A 22,684-nucleotide genomic window follows, 5' to 3' on the forward strand; every position below is an offset into this window, starting at 1 on the left:
ATATTTTTTTAAATATCCACTGTTCTGACTACCCTGAGCACCTAACACATGTTCTTACTTCGAGCGAATCTTCGTGTATGTGATCGCAATTTCCCAATAACCGTATTGCAAAACGTGGTAGCGTGATATCAACTTGCCAGTACTACTGTATAGCCTGTACTCTTATGGTCTGTTCCCTCCTAAACAAGCATGTCCTCCTGCTACACCAAGGGAGGGTGAAGGCTAACACTGAGTTCTTAAGACTGCCCATCACAATCTCTGCATGCATCACCTGTGTGATGCCGCTAATTATATTTCCCCACCTGCTCAGCTCGGGTATTCAAAGGCGACAAGATAACTTGCCTCTTCAACCAATGGATCATTCTTCCAATTCGTCATTTGCCCTCACTGCTTGTTTAATTTCATTTGTTCTTTTGTTTGTAATGGTAGTCAGTGCATAGAGCACCTCTGGTTAATAGCTATAGTGTGTTACCAGCTGTGGGTATGCCATGTTTCTGCTGCCTGATCCATTGCATTAGTTAATGGCTGGGTTGTTCTGCCCTAAGATTCCGCACAGAGTTTTATATGCCAGTAAAGAGTGTTCTTAATTTCTTCAATGTGAGATTTTGTTACTCTATTTCGGAATTATATTTATCAACTATTATAACTCAGATTAGAATTTAGGACTATGTGGGGTCAGTTAAAAGTGGCGAGGAAGGGCGAATTGCCCAAATAACATAAAGTCCCTGACATGTGTTATATTGTGATGATTATTCATTTAGCTTTTAACACTGGGAAATGCCATTAAAGTTGAGTAGATGCAGAACAGTATATGTTCTATGGTAGCCGTATTTCTTAGAAAAAATGGTAGTCATTTGTATGAAGGTGTGTGAAATTACTATTCTTTTTTGTCTAGGCATAGTTTGTACAGCTATTAAATAGGTTTAATGTAATTTATTTTAGTTTGCGCTATTTTAAGTTCATAATTTAATGTGAAAAAGCACACTTTGGTTTATTGCCCACTTTTCTCACTATTACAGGGCTTCAGATAACGCTGCCCCTCTTGGTAAAATTCTACCCAGATGGCAACCCCTATAAGTACTGCCCAATGCATTGATAAAAAGAACAGTATTGACAACCGGATTGTAATCGTTTTAATTCCAGAGTAGATAATAACATAAGCCCAATTTGGCGTTTTGTTTATATTTAATTAGTGTTTTTATATAGCGCGGTCATAGCCTTTGGGTATCGTGACGCTTTACAAGAGTAGCGTTACCAACAATCATCTTGAGGAATTATTTGGGTTACTGCAAGGGAAACGTGAAAAAGAGACATTCAAGAGTGCGTGGGAGATCATGGTTTTGACCAAGTGCCTTTCAAACAGAAGGTAATCTTCTGCAGGGGGAGACTCTTCAGTAATGGATGACAAAATGCATCTATTTCTGGAAGTCTCGAATCTCCCTAAGAAGGCGGGTTTTATTCCCACAAGCGCTCCGAGTCTGTGAGTGAGTTTTAGAGGGAAGCCTGACACTGCACGCGCGCACCCCCCGACACTGCGCGCGAGCGCGCACGGACTCCTCGTCCTCGAGACAGGAAGTTAAGGGGTGCTCTGGGTTTTGCATGATTTCCACATACTTGAACCGGCACCCAGCACAAGTCGGCTGCTGCTCAGGAAGTCTTATATGTGTCTTTGGTGTTGCTTGTAAAATTACGTTTTTACAACCTGTTTTATGTAGTAACAGACACGCAGTCGTCTGAATGTATTTTATCATTGAAAGTCGAGGCGGGAGTGAGGTTCTGCCTCTCCCACCTGCTTGTGGGGTTGGCTGCTCTGTTTTCCTGACCTTGGTTTCGAAGTTGTTTTGAGACTATTGCACACTCTGCACCCTCACACACACACTTTGCACACACACACACACACACACACTCTGCACCCTCACACACACACACACACACACACTGCACCCTCACACACACACACACTCTGCACCCTCACACACACACTCTGCACCCTCACACACACACACACTCTACACCCTCACACACACACACACACTCTGCATCCTCACACACACACTCTGCACCCTCACACAATTACACTCTACTGAATACAACATACACTCCACACAATACCACTCAGTGCCACATAATTATATGCTACATAATTACACTGCGCTCAACGTAACATACACTCCAAATACCACTCAGTGCCACATAATAACACACCACATAATTACACTCTACTGAATGCAACACACACTCCACACAATTATAAATTACAATAACTTTTATTTAACTATTAATTATTAAAAAGAAATAATAGCAATTGTTATTTGTAATATCAATACATCTAAGTCCAGTAATTACAACACATATTGCATTACAAATGCTATAGGTGTCACATTTGCGAAAGTTAAAAGTATTGGCATTGTAAACGACAAAACTATTAATTTCGCGATTTTCAAAACCAACACATAAATAAAAAATGTGTCATTTACAATACCAATAGCTCAAACTTTCCTAATGCGAGACCTATTGCATTGCAAATTAGTTGTCACCTGCGTTTCCATGGTGTGGGTGTTTACCTGTTGAGCCCCTGAGCAATGAACTGCTACTGGGGGTTTAAACAGGGCTGGAATGAACGGAGAACTGTAGATGCTTCCAGCTGCTGCTTTCCTGCTTCCTCGGTGAACTAACTGGGGTAGGGAGCTCCTGTGCCGCACTGTATACCTGCTGCAAAGGGTTGGAAAATAAAGTAGGGCTCTAGGTGAGAAATGCGTAAGTGAGCAAAGCTCTGTTCGCCTAGATTTGAAGTGGCAGTGCGCTCTCTGATGACAGCCGTCTGGGGTGGGAACAGGGGGTCCCATGGAATTCCTAAACTGCGCCGGGCACACCTTTTAAAAGGTGCGCCCAGCGCAATAAAGGAACATTCACTTCATGTATAATACGGCCCCTGTTGCTCAAAGCGAGTACCCGTCGCACAACTGCAGATGTCCGGTGTAGTGCTGCGACGCAAGGCAGATAACAGAAGGAGCTGCATGTTCAGACCTCTCCTGCGGGCATGGGACTTTACCAACGTGCAGTTCATAGTTACATTTGACTGCCTTCAGAAGAGCAGGGCCTGGAGCATGGCGCCTGGTAGCATGCTGTGGTGCTGCACTCCCACAAGAGGGTGCACGAGAGCCTGGCACACTGCCCTACCAGGTGTGCCCATCCATTGGACAGGGTGCCACCTCTGCTCCATGCCCTTGGGTCAGTGTTCTTCACGGCCTGCTTCCTTTGCAGCCCGTACTGAGGGGCCATCTTGTGCTTTGGACACACACCCTTCTTGCTCGGACAGTGGTAGAGCATGTAGGACCCGCTGGTTTCAACCCATTATTTAATGGGTGCCGGCTGGTGGATAAGGCAACAACAGTAAGTTGGCTCATCACTCCCTTTCTAGGCTCTGTTTCGTGATATTTGGCTGTTTGTATGCACCCGAGCATATTGTATAATGCTATTAAAACAGAGACTTTTTAGGTCGATCCTGAGCAGCGCATGTGCTGCTCTTCGAAGCACGCTGTATTCAGGTATGGACTTGCTAAGATAAGCTTGCAGTTTTGTCCTATCGCTGAAGGTTGGTAGGTTGGGGAAGAAGTGTCTGGGGCATCCTTTAAACAAGCATTCGCAATGCAATAGGTCTCACTTTTGAGAAAGTTTAAGCTATTAGCATTGTAAATGACAATGCCTTTTATTTAGGTTTTAAAAGCAAAAACATAAATAAAAGGCATTGCCATTTACAATGCCAATAGCTCTAACTTTAATAATGCGAGACCTATTGCATTGCAAATGCTTGTTCATCTTGTCTAGGATTGTGTCTACAGCTGGACCAAACAAATAGTCAGGATTTACTGGCTGGTTTAATAAAGTAGACTGGACTTCGTTTTTGAAACCTGAGATGCGAAGCCACGCATGTCTCCTGAGCATAACACTGGCGTTAATTGATCTGGCCGCTGTATCTGCCACGTCTAGGGCACATTTAATGGAGGCGTTAGTTATTAGCTTTCCCTCCTGTACTAGGTCTTCAGCCTGTTCCTTATAAGGTTCTGGTAAATATTGGAGAAGTGTCTCTAGGGTGTCATAATGTGCCCTGTCGTACCTAGCTAACAGGGCTTGTATATTAGATATTCGCCATATATTAGCTGCTTGAGCAGCGACCCTTTTTCCTGAGGCCTCCAAGATCTTTGATTCTTTGTCAGGAGGTGGAGCTTCTCCAGTGGTTTGTACGTTTACGTGCATTGGATACCACTAAGGAAACTAAAGGCAGTTGTCCCTTAATATATGCGGAGTCTACTGGTGCTGGCCTGTATTTCCTCTCTATTCTGGGGTTAATGACCCATGCCCTAGTTGTTTCTTTAAATAGGTCACCTGCATGTTTAAGTACCCCTTTTAACATAGGTAGTGTTTTGACAGATCTTTCTGATGTGGCAAAAGTGTCAAAGAGGAAATCCTCCTCAATGGGGTCTGCATGCATCTCTACATTGTGATAGAGGGCTGCCCTGTCTATTAGTGCATTAAAAGCAGCTGTATCCTCTGTAGGAGAAGGCTTAGCAGGGTGTGCAGGTGCATCTGGAATGGGCTGAGAATCGCAAGGATGTACTGGTTCTGCCCATGGTTGAGCTTGACTGTCTTGGTCAGGGTCTACTGTGTAATTGTATTCCTCATTTCCTCATAATCCACCTCTTCATCTGAGTGTGTGGGTGTATATGAGTACGTGTTAGGTATAGTTTGTTTTATAGGTTCAAATAGAATAGGTGAAGTAACACAGTCCCTTTTCTTTTTGAGTGGGATGACATAAGTCTCTTTTTCAGTTTCTGGTCTGATTTTTCTCTTGTAGAGAGTGACTTTGCCAGAATTAGGATCAATGTAACGTTTTGACTGTTCTTCTGATGAGGGGTCTGGATATAAGATCTCCTGCTCAGTAGTTCTTGGTTGTTTTGCCAATGTCTTTGGTTTTGTTTGTTTCGGGTCGATACCGGTTTTCGGGTCGACTGCCTTTGTTTTAGAGGAAATTGGTAGACCTAATTTGATCGGTCCGAGAGTTTTTTGTGTTTCAACAGTCTTTTTAGGTTTCAACAGTCTTTTTAGGTTGTGCCCGTTTCTTTGGAGCCGATGTTTTTATTGCTTCGACATTTTTCGTCGAGTCGATAGTCCCTTTATGACTTTGTAGCATCTTTGGAACTGGTGTTTTTGGACAGATGCTTTGCTGTCTCGGCTCGATGGCTTTCTTCGGGTCGATGTTCTTCGGCTCAATATGTTTTTGTTGCACAGCCATTGGTTTGTCGACTCTGTTTCGGTTCGACAACCTTTTTCGGATCGAGTCCCTTTTTTGTGTTGTGGACTGTCGGCGCAGATCTTCTCGGTTCGACGGCCTTTTGTTTTGGAGTGGATGTTTGTGCGCCGGCCTTCGGCTGGACGACCCTTGTGTTTGACTCCGATGGATCGACATAGTTTGGTCCGAAGACTGTATTGTCGACGATTTTCTTTGGGATCGATTCAGATGGATCGACGTAGTTTGGTCCGAAGACTGTGTTGTCGATCAGTTTCGGTTTTGTTTTTGGTTCCACAACTTTTGGTTTCGATATCAACAACTTCGGGTTATGTTGATCCGATGGCTTTTTTCTAATATTTTTAGCCGAGCTGTATTGCGGGGCTATAGAATGTGTTTCGAGATCTTGGCTAAGGCCTTCTGGCGATGCCTCGACCTGAGCCTGTGTAACCACAGAAGTGTATGTTTGGGGCGTTGTACTCACGGTTGGCCCCGATGTAGTTGGCCCCGTTTCATCACTGGAGTCGTCTTCGACGGCCCGATCCCTTGTTAGTCATCTCCTACCTAGACGATGTCTTCATCTTCGTCGACATAGTAGTTGGAGTCATGCTCTGAATCTTGATCCGACTGTTGATCTGAATCTTCGGCCTCGATGAGATCTTGTTCATCGTCGAAGATATTTTCCGAATCCGGCACTGGTTTCTGCATGATTTGCCTTGCGGCCCGTCGAACCCGAGGTGTCTTTTTGGATCGAAATTGGGCACAGGCTAGGCAGTCGGTTTCATTATGTTCTGGAGATAAACACTTGTTACGTACAGGGTGTTTATCTATATGTGGGTATTTAGAATTACAAAGAGGGCATCTTTTGAATGGACTTGGTTGCATCGACGACCGGTACCCTTGGCGCCGAGAAGGCCTGCGGCCCAATTCGACGTCCTGAGTTGAATAAACTGTAAATAAAGCTGTCGGCACCGATCGAAACAATACCGACGAGTCCGAAGGCCTTTTGGCCTTTTCGAAAAGTTTTTTTCGATTCCGAACTTTGAGTAAAGGAAAGAACATCCGAACCCAATGGAGTAAAAAACAATCTGAGGATGGAGAGGATGCCCATGCGCACTGTAGTCCAGGGGAGGAGCCACCTATCTTGTGATACTTCGAAGACTCTTCCAGGACAACAATGTGCAATCATCCGGACCCAACACTAGGCGGCGATCTATGCACAGATATGAATTCAGCAGCCAACCTGCCTCGAATTTTGTCTTTTGATTCTCATGAAAAATTGAGATAAACCTTTAAATCTTATCAGAGTCTGAGGTTATTAACCGCTTGGATGAGTCGGACGTTACGGTGGGCGTGTGCGGAGGACGGCCGGGGGCCGTCCGAGCCACACCCACCTTTTATTTCGCCCGCACCGCGGCAGAATTTCCGCCGTGGTTAAAGGGTTAAAGAACAGAACAGGTAAATGCATAAATGGTTAAAATTACCATCATAATCCACTAATATAGATCAATTTGTAAAGAAAAAGGGATTAGTATTAAATAGGCTCAAAGTTGAGAGGTAAACCGACATAGATTTAGCCCTAAAATTGATCCCCAGAGGCATTTCATCGACCAGATTGTGTGTGTGTGTGGTTCATGCGCCCGAATGAGTATTTAGTGATAATTGTCCGCAGGTTGGCGTCCCGCTGGATCAACACCCAGACAATGATCACAAATAACTATATACACACATGCCTTTCCTTAGGAAGCACTACTGCGTAAAGACGCACTTAACTGAAATATTTACTTATATGTAAAAATTCATGCTTAAAAAGTACTTACTTGATAACAAAATTCTTGGTATCAAAATGTATATAAAAATACGATTTTTTTTCTAAATTGGTATCTGTTTTATGCCTGAGTGTGAGTCTCATTTATTGACACTGTGAGTACAAAAAATGGTTAGCATGACTCTCAGATAAGCCTAAACTGCTTGTCCACACAACCACAAAAGAGAGCATTTAGTGTTATCATTTTTAGGTCTCGCACCTGGCGACGCAGCGCGATCTATTGTTGTCGACTTGCCTCGGAAGGGGGACAGGAGATGGGCACGCGCATGGCGAATGGAGGTCGTGAACGCGCCCGTGAACACGCACGTAGCGCAATGTGCCCATGTCCTGTCCCCCTTAAGTCCTCGCAAGGACACCTTGAGGGAGAACCCGAGGAAGATTCAACAGGAGCAATTGACGAGGAGGCCCACTAATTGGACAGTACCAGCAATGGTGGCCACCCACACCATGGGGTGGCCACCTTTGCCACAATTCCAAGGACACCCACAACATTTTCAAAACTTTCAAGATCAGCCTTTTTTAGGGTTTGGCCCAAGGAGACCAAGAAGCAGAAGAAGGAAGAGTGCACAGGTCCATTGGAATCAGCCCACAACATCATACAATCGAGCTTTAGTTCCCGGTTTTCAGTATTAATACACCGGCACTCGAAATGTGTGTATCAATTAGGAGTAAGAGGGCTCTCTTTTCTCCACTCTTTGTCTCCACCTTAAACCCTCGATGGCCGGTCTGTTTCACAACCGCTTAACAGGCAGGAAGATATATTTCTGCCTGATTAATCATAAACCTGTCTAGAAGTTCAACACAGAAACCTACGATTTGAGGTGATTAGAAGAACTAGGAATAGGTACACATGACAGCACATACACTAATGAATCCTCGTGTACTCATGACCTCAATTGTCTTTACATTTGAATAGCGATTTTTCTTTTCTTGTTTCATGTATGGGCTTAATTTTACATACATTAGATATCATCACCATACTGATGAACTCTCAGCGAGAGTTCTGTGTCCCCTTACATCTATTAGAGGATATTAACAAACTGATGGATATTACTGGCACATGCAAGCTTTTTTTATCTCACTGGTGATGGTGGCTGGTTTTGTAATAGCAGACTGAGTTTTGCTATGGTTAGGTCATTTTTGACCACTAATGCTGTTTGGTGATCAGATGACATTGAAATGTTGTTTTTCCACCAACGTGTGTTGTTGGATTGTTTCTTTTTCAGAGCGGGGCCTCTATAGAACTTGAGCTGGTGCCAGGTGAGGTTTACCTCTTGGTTAGTAATGGTAAGCCCCCCTTTTTTTGCTAACAAAGCTATTAGCAAAATGAATAGTATCATGGTGCAACCATTTTAGAAAGCATTAGTACTTGAAGAGGTGTTCGGTTTACTCATTGTCTTTTTCCCTAGATGCAGTAGAGCCAACATGCTAGCATCAATGGTCAGAATGATAATACAACAGCAATAATACTGTATGTATGAATTTTTTTGTCTAATATAGTGATTGCAGTGACACAAATATTTGTAGGTCCTGAAGAAAGCCAGGAAGACTATTTCCATGTGGCTGAAACATGTCGACCAGGGGAGCAGTGACTAATTCCTAACTGCGCCATCTTTGTTTTTTCACTTTCACACTTTTTAACACCTGCAATGCTACAGCAATTCTCCCTGGATGCTGAACCCCCATGAATCCCCTTGTTCATGACGAGCTCAGCTCGTCATAAGCACACAAGCACTGTGCTGCATGACGAGCTGAGCTCGTCATGAGCATGGAAGGGGTTAATAGGAAGACACATGAGACACTGTAAGGAAGGATAGTACACCGTCTCCATGGTTTATCCTTTTTAAGAAACTTTTTTCACAGTTTTCTTGCACTGTATTTTAGAGACTCTCGAATCACCCAATTTCTACAACACAATCCCATTTGCATTTTTCCTTCTGTAAGAACCACATAGAAGGATACAACTATCTTCTTGTTCTCTCTGATAACTAAGAGAGGAAGTAGAGGGTTGTTTGGGACCCAAGATGATGACACTGGGCACATGATTGTGTATTGATGGGATACCAACTATCCGGAGGTGATTCAGAGTATTTTTGTTCTCTTGGTTTTTTCTTTGCTTTCTAGATTTAATTGCACACACAGCATCTTAATGAGTTGTGATATCCTCAAGATATATATCTAGAGGTGTTTGCTTTAGTCGTGTAGGTTCTAGTTGTTATTGTGAGAATAAGAATTAGGGGGATTGAATCCTTACAAGACTTTAAAACTTCCCTCAGACCCTTTCTTATTGTATTTATTCATTGAGCTGGGTTGCCAGTTGTGCAGGAGTAATAGTTGTTGATAGACAACTCAAGTTAAAAAAGAACCTTGCCAGTTTCCGAAGGATGTAACGAAGTAAAGCCTTAACCATGGCACTTCTAATCAGTCCAGAATGCTGCGTTTACTGCTTCACTCGTTCTGTTATTACCCCTTTCCCCTACAAGATCACTGACAAAATAATGGCTTCTCTTATTCCAACTTGTATGAATGAACTACACCATATCTGAGAATGACATATTTGCTATAGGGCATCTTAATTTTGGTGAAATATCTACCAGCGATGTGCACATTATATGGTAAAGTTTCAGCTTCTATGACTCGGAAGCTCTTGCAAGGAAGACGGTGTATACCTGATAAAAATAAGTGTGCCATTTTGGTGTTAGGAACAGCTTCCAACTTGAATTGCCACCCAGTGATATGCCGTGAGATAAGTAGTCCTTTTTAAAGTAATAAATATTGAAACCGTTAACCGCTGCCTCAAACGTATGGAGAAGGGTGTGAGAAGTTGGCCTGATATATAATGTTCACTATTCTAGTGAGCACTTTGTATCAGTCCAAACAACCCTTATGGTGATTGGTTGTAAGTCAACCTTATAGACCAGCTATCCTAGTAGCGTGGATACGAGCAGTCTTCGGGCTAAACTCTAGAGGGCGTGTTAAGCCAGCTGTTATACCATCACATATACCCCTTGAACACCAAGTGAAAGGACACCACACAAGTGTTATGAAAATAAACAGTGTATTTATTTAGATCACAACAGCCCTGTACTCTTTATGAGGACAGGGTACTAAGCACACAACAAAACTCTTACGAAAATACTTTAAGTTGCACAATTTACACAAATGCCCGAGGGGCACGAAAAACCATATACTATGAAAGTGGAATGCGAAATTACTAGCAGGTAAGTACTGTACTAGTAGGCTTTGGAATCGCTAGGACTACGTTACTGAACCTTCAGATTACTAGTAGGAGGCCTAGGGGACTCGGGTGCAGAGTGTGCACTCTCACGCGGGATGCGGGACAAAGTCTATGGGAGCTAGTAAAGGCAAAGTCAGTGTTCTCGGGCGAACCCGATAAGGTAGGTCGAAAACGACAGTGGATCTGGACCCTTGGATAGTGAGGCTATGCTGGGGCACCGAAATGCCGAAGTTACCTAGCCCAGGGGCTGCAGCTGCATAGGTCTGTAAAGACGTGGGGAATCCTCGTTGACTAACCAGGAGCCTGAAGAAAGAAGTTGCTGGCAGGCGACCAGTGAAGATTGTTCGAGTGATCCAAGCCTGGATCGAAGATGGATGACACCTCAAAGCAGAGGGGACCAAGTTCTTAATCACTAGCCAGTGATTGTGTGGGCACCAGGATGGCACCGGGCGAAGTCACCTCGACCAGGTGAGTGGGCGACGCTGGGCTCTGCAGTCTCACGGACCAGGAGGCGTTGTCGGCGACCAGGATGGAGGTGCGAGCTGTCCCACGATGGTTGATGCTGTCGACGTCGCTGGACCCAGGATTGGGGCAACAAGTCTTGGCAAATTCAAGCCCACGCGGTGGACCTAAAATGGCGTCTGGAGTGGACCAGGAGGGTCCGGGGTGCTCCTCTTTTGGAAGGGAGCAAGGGCCAGTCTGGAGCAACCAGACCAGCAGTGTTGTCGTCGTTGATCGTCGTCGGCAAGGCTATAAGCCAGCGGGCTAGTAGCCAGACAACGCGGTGAGCAGCAAAAAGCAGAAGGGCCCCACGCAGATCGTGGAGATGCTGGGGGGCTGGACTTCGGTGCTGGAGCTGCTCAGGGTCGGGGCTTCTCGGACCCCAAAGCACTCACCAGAGGATCCCTCGGCGGTCGTGCTGGATAGAAGTCGTGCAGTTCTGATGATGGCCGGTCCCTCGAGGTCTTGTCGCACCTACGGTTCTCAGCTTAGCTGTAGAGGTAGGTAGAGGTCAGAGGTGCCAGGGAAGACGGGTCTCGTCGAGCTGGTCAGTCGGATTCCTGAGGAAGGACGTGCAGCAAACCGCAGAGTTCTTAGATGGTGCCTGCGGATGCAGGGTGACTACTCCTTGGCCACAAGGGAGAAATCTTGAGAAGAGTCGAGAGTTCCTTTCGTAGAAAGTAGTTTCTTGAATCAAAGATGATCTCATTTGGAAGGGTCCCCGCTCCTGCCTTCATCCTAAAGAAAGGGGTGGGTACGCGACTAGGTCCTGCCCTAGGGGCGGGACCAGAAAGGGGGGTGGTTACACCCCTCTCCCATGCCGGACTTTCCCCAGGCCAGGGGCTGGTGTGCCCCTGGAACTGGTTCCAGCCGGCAGATGCGTAGTGAGCACCGGGGTGCCACTTGCAGTCATCTTCCTGTAAAGCCCTGCCTACCCAGGATACACAAAACCCTGTCTGGGATGGTGCTAGCACCGCCCCTGACAGGAAACCCTTTGTCCAAGCTCTCCTCGCTGGAAGGACTCCCAGCAGCAGGAGGTCAGACTCGTGTCTGTGGTGGCAGCATCCATTTTGTGGAGCTGAGGCTTGAGTTAACTTTAACCGGGGTTCACAGTTACATACATGTCGTGTCCCTCTAGAAGGGTGGAATGCTAACCCCGTCGCCAGAATTGGCGAGGGGTTAGTATTCCAATTCGTATAACACCTTACTCGACATGTTTTGATAAAGCAATACCAAAGATAGCATTTAACCGCGAGGATTATAATGCACTTAAGAGTATATGGTATGCGTTATCATGGAACAGCTATTAGGACTTGGTTCCGCAAGCTGCAAACGGGCTCAGCTCATGCCAGAGCACCATCTCACACGATTCCAAGCACTCTGCCTTCAGGATTGTCAAGGCCTGCCATAGGAGTGACTGATAGGAATCTGTGTGTCCATTTTTAGGGTTAGATATAGGTATACTATATCTAAAGCAAAGGGTGATTACACCACCTTGCCCCAGCTGTCGTGCAGCCAGTTGTGTCAGATTTAGATGGCCATCCAGGGGTGGCATAATACATGCTTCAGCCCCTGGTAGGCCCTGGGTACACCTATGCCCTGAGTTACAGGGTCTGATAAGGTGGCCCAGTACCAATTGGAAATGTACCTAAGGTACATGGAATCCATTTTAGAGAGAGAGCAGTAGGCCTGGGGTCCTGATTGGCAGGGTCCCAGGCCAACTAAGTCGGAAAACCAGCAAAACACCAGGCAAAAAGTTGGGGGCAACCATAGTCAGGTATCCACCTTCCTACAAAGGGTATATGTGTGTATGACAATTCTGTATTGTTCATCTACCCATTGCCCTTATAAGTGAACATTAAGGCCGCCTGACAAACGGATGCAGAAAACTCGTTTCCAATATCTCAGTTTCCTAGACTTTAATGTGGGAATCTTGAACTGCAGCCTTTAAAGCTGGTGCCAAGCACAACTGCACTAGATTTATAAACCTTTTGTCTGAAAATGTGTTTTGTATTCGCAGAATAAATGAATTAGCACTGCTGAGAAACTCATACCTCTATACTCGGAGACACACTGTGTGCTTGAACAAAAAGAATCAACGTATTCAAATATTGTTGCTCTAGTGGTTCGTGCCAGTCTCCACTAACATATTTTCTTTCAACTGTTCTTAAGATGTGTTGGTGGTGTGGTGCTTGCATGTAGATGAAACCTCGAGTGGTAACAGCTGCCTGCCTATGCATCTATTTGAATGACCATTTCCTAATAATAAAACGGTCTGAATCAGTAGATCACAGTGAATGCGGATAAGCCTACACTACAGTCCTCAAAGGTGACATAACTTCAATCTGTACTATCTCTTTACTAAAAGTGCCTATTCTTCCGTATGGTATTTTTCCAGAGTCCTTCCAAAGAATGACAGCCTAGAATGAAAGTGCCCAGGGCCTGACAGGTTTTTTGCGATTTGTACAACTTTGCCCTAGATTACTTCTGTTGGCAGTTATCCTGTGGCAGTTGCTGGGTGCAGACCACCTTGAATTCTCGGAGCTGGTGTACAGTAGCATTCGCCGATATTTACCCTTTTCCTTCTTCATGTGGGAAATATTTGTTAGTAGCTATCGTGAACTGTCCGCCTTGTCTTGTATTTACAGCAGAGTTATTTTGCGTCTTACTTTTGTTACTCTACTTTAATCCACTACAATAGCTATGGATAAGCCAAGACAAGGGCTTGTGTGGCAAGCAGAAATTGCAGTGGCCAGAGCAGAAGAATGTATACTGACGAGTAAACTCGGCTACTTAAAGATATCACCTGAAATAGTTTGGAAGCACCGGTGGTTCGTTAAACTCACATAAGCCAGGGTTCACACTACACCGTGTGTTAGGTGAGAAGCCACACAACCGGCAGGTTCGCCCACGTAGCAAACACGGGTAAAGCTGTGAATGCGTGGTACGGAAGCCCAGAGGAGCAGTGGTTAACGGCACGGAAGCAAGCAAGCAGCAGTGAAAGAGGTTATTTTAGGGGAGTAGGTGACCTTTTCTGATGACCCGACACTACGAACAAGACGCGCAGCTGCGAGACGCGCTCTGTGGTGGGGGAGTGGGAGGGGCGTTGAAGCGCGAGTAAGACTGAGAGGCAGGCGGAGCGAGGCGCGCGCGCTTGGTAGAGCAGTCTGCTCTCCCAAGCGAGAGGAAAGCCAGATGGTGCCTGTGCGCGTAACCGCATGCTTTAGGGCACACAAAAAGCATGTGGTCGGATTTTTAAAGCCCACTTACTAAATGTCTCGCCAGTGCAACGCATGCGCTGGCTCAGGCGAGACCTAAAAATCACCTTGCATGCTGTTCTTTATAGGGTGTGATGAGCGGAGTCATTTATCAGATCACGGTGTCAACAAACCATACCTGGTACGCCATGGGTGAGGGGGTTGGATGATAGCTGGCAGGCGAAAGGTTATTTGGATAGCCAACAGGACTTGGTGCCACTTGGTGGTAACTCTGTGGACTTGGACTTGGCTGATAGGACCCCTGTGGAGATGGTGCAGCGTATGGGGAGAACTGGTCTGTATTGTACCTGAAGGAAGATAGGTTTGTAAAATGAGAGGAGAGAAGAGGACTGCAAGCCCATATGGGACAGAAAGGGTACAGAAACTAGTTATTCAGTGGGGTGAATACTCACATTGCTGGCGTGCCTGGTGTTTGAGGGTTGTACTGCGGATTAACCGGCGGGGACTGCACATCTGGATAGCCTGGTGTCTGTGGGTTTGGTGTCCCAACATATCCCGTCGGAGAAGGTGAGGGTTCGTCATCGAAAGCAAACTCGTATTCTTCTGCCTCAGCCCTGAAGAATACAAAAGTAACCTGAATGAAACACTGGTTATGACTTTATGACAAGCTGGTCTCACTACATATGGTACAGACCCACATGCTTCTAATCAAATGAAGCTTCTGATACAATCTCATGATATCAATTTTGTGACTGGTGGGAATGGTCTTCAATTTTTACACTTGCAATCTTGATTCTTTCACAGGTATCTATATCTGGCAGGAAGGCAGGAGATGTAGAAAGTCTTTCTAACCATGTTCTGCATGCAATGAAAGGACTGGTGAAGTCTTAATGATGAAAAACAAGTGCTATTTATTTAAAAGTGTTTGCCTAGCATGGCGCCCATTATAGTCATCGGCCTAAAATATTAAATGACTTGCTTCACACAGAAGCTCAATTTTAATCCCCACAGAGAAGGCGACCCCACCAACCTGGATGGTGTGTTAGGGTTGTTTGGGTCCCAGGCTCCGCTCTGTGCTGGTGTCCGGCTGCCATCATGAAGAGGCGTCTGTGATCCATAGTGAGGTGTCCGGCTTCCTGAAAAGAGTTTAGAATCAGTGGCAAGATAATAGTTAGGAAATGAAAAAGTTAATCATTAACAACACTAGCAAAGGACAGTTACTATTCTGTACCTGGGTGCCTAATTGAATTAAACGATTTGCAAAACTCTGGGAGTTAGTCATTTGCTTCAGATTAGCCCTTCAAATTAGCATGGTATGTATCAATGTGGGAGCGTTAAAATAACCAGATACCCCTGTGATGTCTATCAGAAATTAGCATGACAATGAAGACATTGCCATATTCAAGATATTTGTTGAACAGACCCATGATTTCCATAAAGAAGCTGATAAATAGAACATTTTAATGTAAGTGGGAATGAAGTTGCTGCGATTCTGAGGATGTATTATTTGTCTCACCTGTGCATCCTGTCTGAAGTGTGAGTTTGATCGTAGTGTTTAGCGAAGGCTTGCACTAAGGGAACACCCTGCCTTGCCACATATTTTAATGTGTTGTTCCTGGTCTGTAGGATGATGGGTAATAATTACATCTGCCTGTGGGGCTTAGTGGACAAAAGAGGTATTCTGTTGTCCCTAAGAATTCCAAAAATCATTTTGTTTGGTTCTATACAAAAGGAGTGAAAACAGGACAAATAAATAAGAAAAAAATTTCCTTTATACACAAGGAAAGGCAACATTGTAGACACAGCTAAGATCCAGAGAAGGTAAACGGAGTAAGTGTTGGATACACACCGTAATAATATGGCACCCAGTAAACAGAGATGGTAGAAGTACTCTGAAGGTCACTCATCATTCCTACTGTGTACCAGTCAATCCTGTGTCGAGGACTGAAGAATTCACTTTAGGATGTATACCCTATTAAGTCCTCAAAAAATATTGTTGAGCTACTTTGGACTATAAATCGCTTCAGTGAAAGGTAAGAGCTGTCTTTTGATATACAGAAGAGAACTGACCTTTCACTTTCTGCTGAAACACTGTACTGAGAAACCAAGGCAGCAAGTTCAGAGCTTGAGCAACAGAAGGATCAAGAATATGTATTTGAAATATAAAAGATGGATTCAGAATAAGTGCCATAAACCGAAGCTCACAAAAAGATGGGCAAGGGTGTATATGACCAAAGTGCATTGAACTAAACTCGCAAGTTCTACAAAATTGAAAATCAAAGCCATGAATCAAAGTCTGAACAATATTGTTATGCAAATGTGTATGTAGAGAGCTAAACCCCGTCATCTCCAGCTTAGGACTCTTCTGAAATTTGAAACACAGAATGTTTCTGCTACTTTAGGGAGGTTATCCGTCCACTCTGACGCTAGAAGAATAATGTTCGCTTGGAACCTGAGCAAGATTTTCACACTGGAAAACTACAATCATAAATAACTTTTCCTACTCCTAGAAGGAAGGGCACTGCTACTAGCAGGTGGTGGGGAGCAGCTGAAAAGTTGAGGGAAGTACATAACGGGAAAAGGTTCAAGCACTCACCATCATGGACAGGTGTCTGCGAGCTGTACATGGGTGTTCTGGATCCAGAGGCATACATGGGAGTTTGGGAGCCGTACATGGGTGTACGGCCGTGAGCAGATGTCATTCCACCTGGACGTCTAGCACCGCTGCAAACGTAAAAAAATTGCTTAATTACCCCTGTCCTGTGCTCGAGTCACAGCTTCATGCTACGCAGAACCTCTTCAGGGTTTCCTGGATCACCCCTCAGGAAGGCTACAAGTGTCATTAGAATTCAGCACACTGGACAATGAAAAGTAGCTTGAGCAGTCATTCATCCCTCTTTCAAAGCAATGTCAGGCCTCCCAAATCCAGGGTGTTATATCTGCCAGCAACTTGTGGAGCAATTTCACAAGGGCATCCTTTAGGCCTCCCAATTCCATAAGGATGCTTTCCTCTTTGGACCCAAAATTCCTGGTAAATTGTATATCCTAATTCCACATGCACACTTAACTCTGAGCTACTTTGTACCACCAATTCCACATCAAACATATCTTCATAACAACTTTAAATAAATAGATTCCCCACTTTTTTAAGGGTACATACTACCACCCAATTCTGATCTCTTTGCCATCAGTGCCTGGGGGCTATGCCTGATCCCTTCAAAACACCCCCCCCCCCCCCCCTTGAAAAAATGCAGCACTTACACTGTGGTGAGACGCTGACGATCTACTGAGATAGTCTGACAGGTGGAGTGGAGCTCGACTCGAGCTGTGGATTCAGTGGCATCCTTCACGACTCCAATGTACCCTAAAGACACAATAAGGTCACTAAACAAGGCCTGCAAATAAGGGTTTTAGCCTGGGAGTAAGCAATGGGTGCACCCATCATAGAGTTAATATCTGGCAGTGTAAGCCACAAGGAGAGAATAAGAAGATGGGATACATGGAAAAGAGTAAAGAACTAGGGCAGAAAAAGGAGTAAGGGTTTAAGGGGGAAGGAAAAACAGTGATGAATTGAAAAAGGAAAACACAAGTAGGTTAAAAGTAAGAAAGGAGAGATACCGGGAAATGAGCAAGGAGGAATAGGAATATTAGTGGAAGAAGAAAACAATGAATGGAAAGAAGGAAATAGGAGGGAGAGAAAAGTCAAGAGTTCCATTATAAAATTAGTATTAAAAGGAATGAAATCTGGAAAGGAAAAGTAGAGATAAATAGCCAATAAGATAAAGGGAGAAGAAAAAATATATAGAAAGGAAACTGGATAGAATAGGATATGCGGTCAGAGGAGCATGTTGTGAAATTCTGGTGTCAATAAATGCAAGCTAAGAATGAAGAGTCCTAATAATGCCTTTTCACTGCGGAGACTCCAATTGCCACCGCCACAATGAAGGGAAAGGAACCAAGTGCTGGAAAGGAATGGGCTTTTGACAAACTGGGGGATTCTTGGAAAAGCATAAAAAGAAATGAGACATTCTGGGAAGGTCACTTTTCCACCTACGTCTCTTCTGCTTCCTACCTTTGTAGGGTCCTTGAGAAATGCGAACAGTTTGCCCAATCAGATCACTGTCTCTACGTCCCCGGCCTCGACCCATTCCAGCTCCTGCAACTGCACCACCTCTTGGTCCAGCTGGAAGGTAAACAGGCATAGCATAGGATGGTAAGATTACATCAGGGCATCCACTCTCCACTTTTAAAGCACTACACTATTAACTGGTCATCCCGTAAGAAGCAATCAGAGAAAGAGCGGCAAACAAACATCCCTTTTGGCACCAAGTATGAGAGTGACATAGCTACAAGGTAGGAGTCCTGTTGGACATGAAAAGTGGCAATGTTTTTATTCAAAGATGACATTTACACACTTTAGTCTACCTATAACCCGGGTACACAGCAGCTGTATTAAGAAATGTTCTCACCTGCCCCGCTAGGATGCATTGGACTACTAATGCGAGGACTCATTGGTGCAAATCCTCCTATTGTAAGGTTTGTGACATCCCGAGGCTGTAAATAGAAAAAGAGATAAAAACATTCCTAAGAAGACTGTTCATATTAGTTCCTCCTCCAACTAAAGTGTTGAGTATACTAGACCCTCAGCATAAGTTGAATGAAGCCCAGACCTTGTAGCATTTTGTAGGTAGTAACTATTCCCTGCAGCACCCTGAAGACAAGTCCCTGTGGCACCCTTCCAGAACAGAACAAAGACATTATATTTAATCTAGCACTTACCCAGCGCTGTGTTATCGCAGAAGCCCAAAGTGCAGCCAAAAAAGGAGCCATGCAGCATCCAATATTTACAAACAAATCGCTGTATCAGCCCTTATGGCCGGTCTTCCAGCACACTTTATGGGGGAAGACTATGCTCTTCTACAACCAGGTCTCCAAAACCAGGCTATACGGTAGCATCCCATGCCTGAAAGCTTTGCAACCTCCCGTGAGGTTTGGAGGAGGCCTTGCTCTGCAACACCACTTAACGAGTCTAGGCTAAGCAGCATACACGCCAACATTTTGAAACAAGACAGAATGAGAGAATGACAAAAAAAAGGGATATTTATTTTCTCTATTGACTAACATTGAAGGGGTGACAATTTTAGGCAGAAGACACTTAAGCCATTTTGGACTTGAAAAATATGGAGTTTCCCAACTGAATGGTGACTGTTGACATGTATGCTACAGTATCCCTCGATGTTTCTCGGACAAGACCCAGAGACAATTCTAACTTTAAGTAAACAGATTTTGAAAGAAGGCTGCCTTTATACCACTAGCCCTGATCTTTGGACTGGGTAAGAGTGGTCTGCTTAATTCAGACACTCTGTTCATCACCACCCCCTTTTCTGAATCGTTTTTGGCCACTATAGGTGTGGCAGGGTATACTCAGACATGAGTCCCTTACTCACTGCTCCATCAGGATTCAAGCAAGCCGGGCCGACGACGGCTGAAATGCCAGAAACCGGTCCCCGGAAGCTTGTCTCCTTTCTGGTGAAGAATTGGCTTGGTAGTTTGGTCTGCCCTGTTCCCATGATGCACTGGGCCAGGGACAGACTGATTTGCATATAGCCAGGTTCTGAGCTGGGATGGGGCAGTGAGTTAAATAACGGTGATGGATCAAGCCCTGATCTTTGGACTGGGTAAGAGTGGTCTGCTTAATTCAGACACTCTGTTCATCACCACCCCCTTTTCTGAATCGTTTTTGGCCACTATAGGTGTGGCAGGGTATACTCAGACATGAGTCCCTTACTCACTGCTCCATCAGGATTCAAGCAAGCCGGGCCGACGACGGCTGAAATGCCAGAAACCGGTCCCCGGAAGCTTGTCTCCTTTCTGGTGAAGAATTGGCTTGGTAGTTTGGTCTGCCCTGTTCCCATGATGCACTGGGCCAGGGACAGACTGATTTGCATATAGCCAGGTTCTGAGCTGGGATGGGGCAGTGAGTTAAATAATGGTGATGGATCAAGCCCTGATCTTTGGACTGGGTAAGAGTGGTCTGCTTAATTCAGACACTCTGTTCATCACCACCCCCTTTTCTGAATCGTTTATACCACTATCTGTAGCAACTCCTTACAAACATGTGTCTTCTTGTTACACAACAGTTACCTTGGAGCCTCCGGCCAGGACAACGTGGCGCGTTTTACAAACAAACATGCCTCCATTTTCCACAAGTTTCTTACAGTGCAGGAATGCAAAGCCTCGAAACAAGTGGCGAATCTCCCCCTCACGACCCTGCAGGAAACAAAGGAAAAAGATATTCAGTATTCATGTCTAAAATTCAATCTCTGTCTCAAATCACATCTCAATCTACAATCATGAACTAGCTAAAGGAGGGCATTCAGTTGAGGAAGAACAATACAATAAAACCAGTTGTTCTGCATGCAGGGTGTGCCTGGAACAGATCCAATCAATGTGACAAAACTTAGTTAACTTTAATAAAAGCATCTTATACCGAATGAGGCCCATCGATGACTTTCACAATGTCTTTGACATGGATGTTGTTCTGCTCAGAATCCAGGGCTACTGCAAACCGGTTGTCCTTCTTCCTGGTCACAGCCTGGTGCTTTGTTGTGACCACTTTCCCATGCATATTCAGAATCTGTGGGATGAGGCGGAGAGCATTACATCATGTCTAAACAGGTCAATCATTCGCAATGCTGCCTGGGGATGTGACACAAGTGCCATAGCTGAGTACCCACCTGAAAAGTCTCTCTCTCCAGACGAACAATCACCCCCACTGTCTGCGGGTCAAGCTGCACCAACTCTCCCCACTCATGCTGACCACCGACGTCCACCCCAGACGCGGTCTCAGAGCATAACTGCAAGTCCCGAGGTAGTACCTTCAACTGAAGAATTAAAAGCAACAAGATTATCATATTACAGATCATGAAAGGATTTAATGAGGAAAAAGTCTTGACATCAAGTGATTTTTATTCATGGGAGTCTACAGTTTTGGAGTGGGGCTGGAAGCGATTGGTTAGATAAACCAGCCCGCATTAATCTCACAGCAACCAAGGATTGAGTAAGGCCAGGATGGTTGTGGTGCAGAAATAAACGATCCAGTGGTCCTCTCCCTAGAACTGCTCCCCACATATCTCATAATGGCCACAGACGGCAAGCTGAGGGTCTACTGTACAACTCTGCCCTGCTGCTGTCAGACTACAACCAAGAGCACTACAGCCATTTTTATTTCATCACATTGGTATGTGTTCGCATATATGGAGTGGTACAACGCGAATCAGGCCACTAACGTATGGTGCACTGCAATTGGAACTGGAAAATAGTATCAGGAGTGGAAAGGAGTTTCAGCACAAGAGGGTCATTTAGAAGTGATGGGAATGGTAAGCAGAGTTCAAAGTGGAGGCATGCAGGTGTGGTGAGAGCAGGGCAGGTCCTGGGCAGGGGAAGGGATGATTTAATATCCAAAGGGCTCTGTGGATTGCAGAGAAATCCGATGCGCCCGTAACCAGTAGACCATACACTTAATGATGGACTCAGTTGATTTGACAGCAGTTGGTCTATAATGTATTAGTGTTGGATCCCTTAGACGGGTTTCCTTCTTTATTTGCCCAAATGAGGGTACACCGCCCGTCATTTGCGGACACCCTACTTACATAATTGCTGCGTTTGTCGAGTTAAAAATAACTATGCGCTGAGATTCAGCATGATTTAAGTCCAGATAAATACTAATGGCTTATTTAAAAGTTCTGAACAACAAAGCGCTTACTGAGTGTCTTTGTTTCCTTTCCATTTGCACAGCTATGCTTTTAACTGAGAGACCCATCATGAGAATTTGAAAACAATTTGAACACATGAGGCAAGCATCTCTGTCTGAGGCCACATAGTAATTAGCTGGCTCTTCTAAATATGTTGTTGGTAATCTATCCGGCTGGAACTCCTTTCCTCATTTGCGACCTGTAACCAGGACGTTACCTGGCAACTAGGAGTTGTTTGCAGAGGAGATTTGCAATTTATTTTTAGTGTATAAACCGCATTCTAGAGCATATTTCTTAGGGACTAATCACAATATGGCAGCTCAAGGATGTATCACTTCAACCACCCCAGACCTGTATTCATTCCATGGTCTTTCCTGCCAATTAGCTTCAGCAACAGAGACAAAGGGGTTGCCTTGGTTTAAAAATTTCTGCCATCCTTTCAGCAAGGAATGTGCTTTAACACTGCCATTTGTAGTAAACAAAATCAAAATTATTTGTTTCTACTAGCTTGAGATTTACTCTGTCTGAAGATGCTGCAATCGCGAACACTGGCTTTTGTCTTTTTATAATTCTTGTATTGCTTAAACCTAGAAATTTGGCACCCAACTCCCATCTCTTAAAATAAGGGTATGCGATCTCACTGAACTGCAGGTTTCATCTCCATCACGATGTTCAAAGCATCTCTTTTTGTACTACTTCATGTGTTTCCTTATCAGCTGCATCTGCAACTTGTCCAGTAACCATGCATATTACGATATTCAGTGAAGAAGCCCAAAAAGTCTTGAATTTGGTGTATCAACATGCAGACTAAGGTTAAATCTAACAATTTTGGTTCAGCTTTGGGATTACATGATTAGT

The 22,684-nt window shown here is 44.7% G+C and overlaps 1 protein-coding gene across 2 annotated transcripts in view; it reads right to left on the reverse strand.

The window, feature by feature from the left end:
• The window catches only part of SUPT5H (SPT5 homolog, DSIF elongation factor subunit), a 324,989-nt gene that overhangs the window by 60,666 nt on the left and 241,639 nt on the right, over positions 1-22,684 (reverse strand). For both annotated transcript variants that reach the window (XM_086938709.1, XM_086938710.1), the window contains exons 17-26: positions 20,810-20,956; positions 20,563-20,709; positions 20,217-20,342; positions 18,542-18,626; positions 18,145-18,255; positions 17,334-17,436; positions 16,669-16,796; positions 15,103-15,208; positions 14,525-14,686; positions 14,251-14,419 (exon numbers count right to left, since the gene is read on the reverse strand). In XM_086938709.1, the coding sequence (XP_086794835.1) occupies positions 14,251-14,419; positions 14,525-14,686; positions 15,103-15,208; positions 16,669-16,796; positions 17,334-17,436; positions 18,145-18,255; positions 18,542-18,626; positions 20,217-20,342; positions 20,563-20,709; positions 20,810-20,956 (1,284 nt within the window). The remainder of the gene's footprint in view (positions 1-14,250; positions 14,420-14,524; positions 14,687-15,102; positions 15,209-16,668; positions 16,797-17,333; positions 17,437-18,144; positions 18,256-18,541; positions 18,627-20,216; positions 20,343-20,562; positions 20,710-20,809; positions 20,957-22,684) is intronic.

This window comes from Lissotriton vulgaris, chromosome 9, assembly GCF_964263255.1.
Source record: "Lissotriton vulgaris chromosome 9, aLisVul1.2, whole genome shotgun sequence".
NCBI classification, from domain to species: Eukaryota; Metazoa; Chordata; class Amphibia; order Caudata; family Salamandridae; genus Lissotriton; species Lissotriton vulgaris.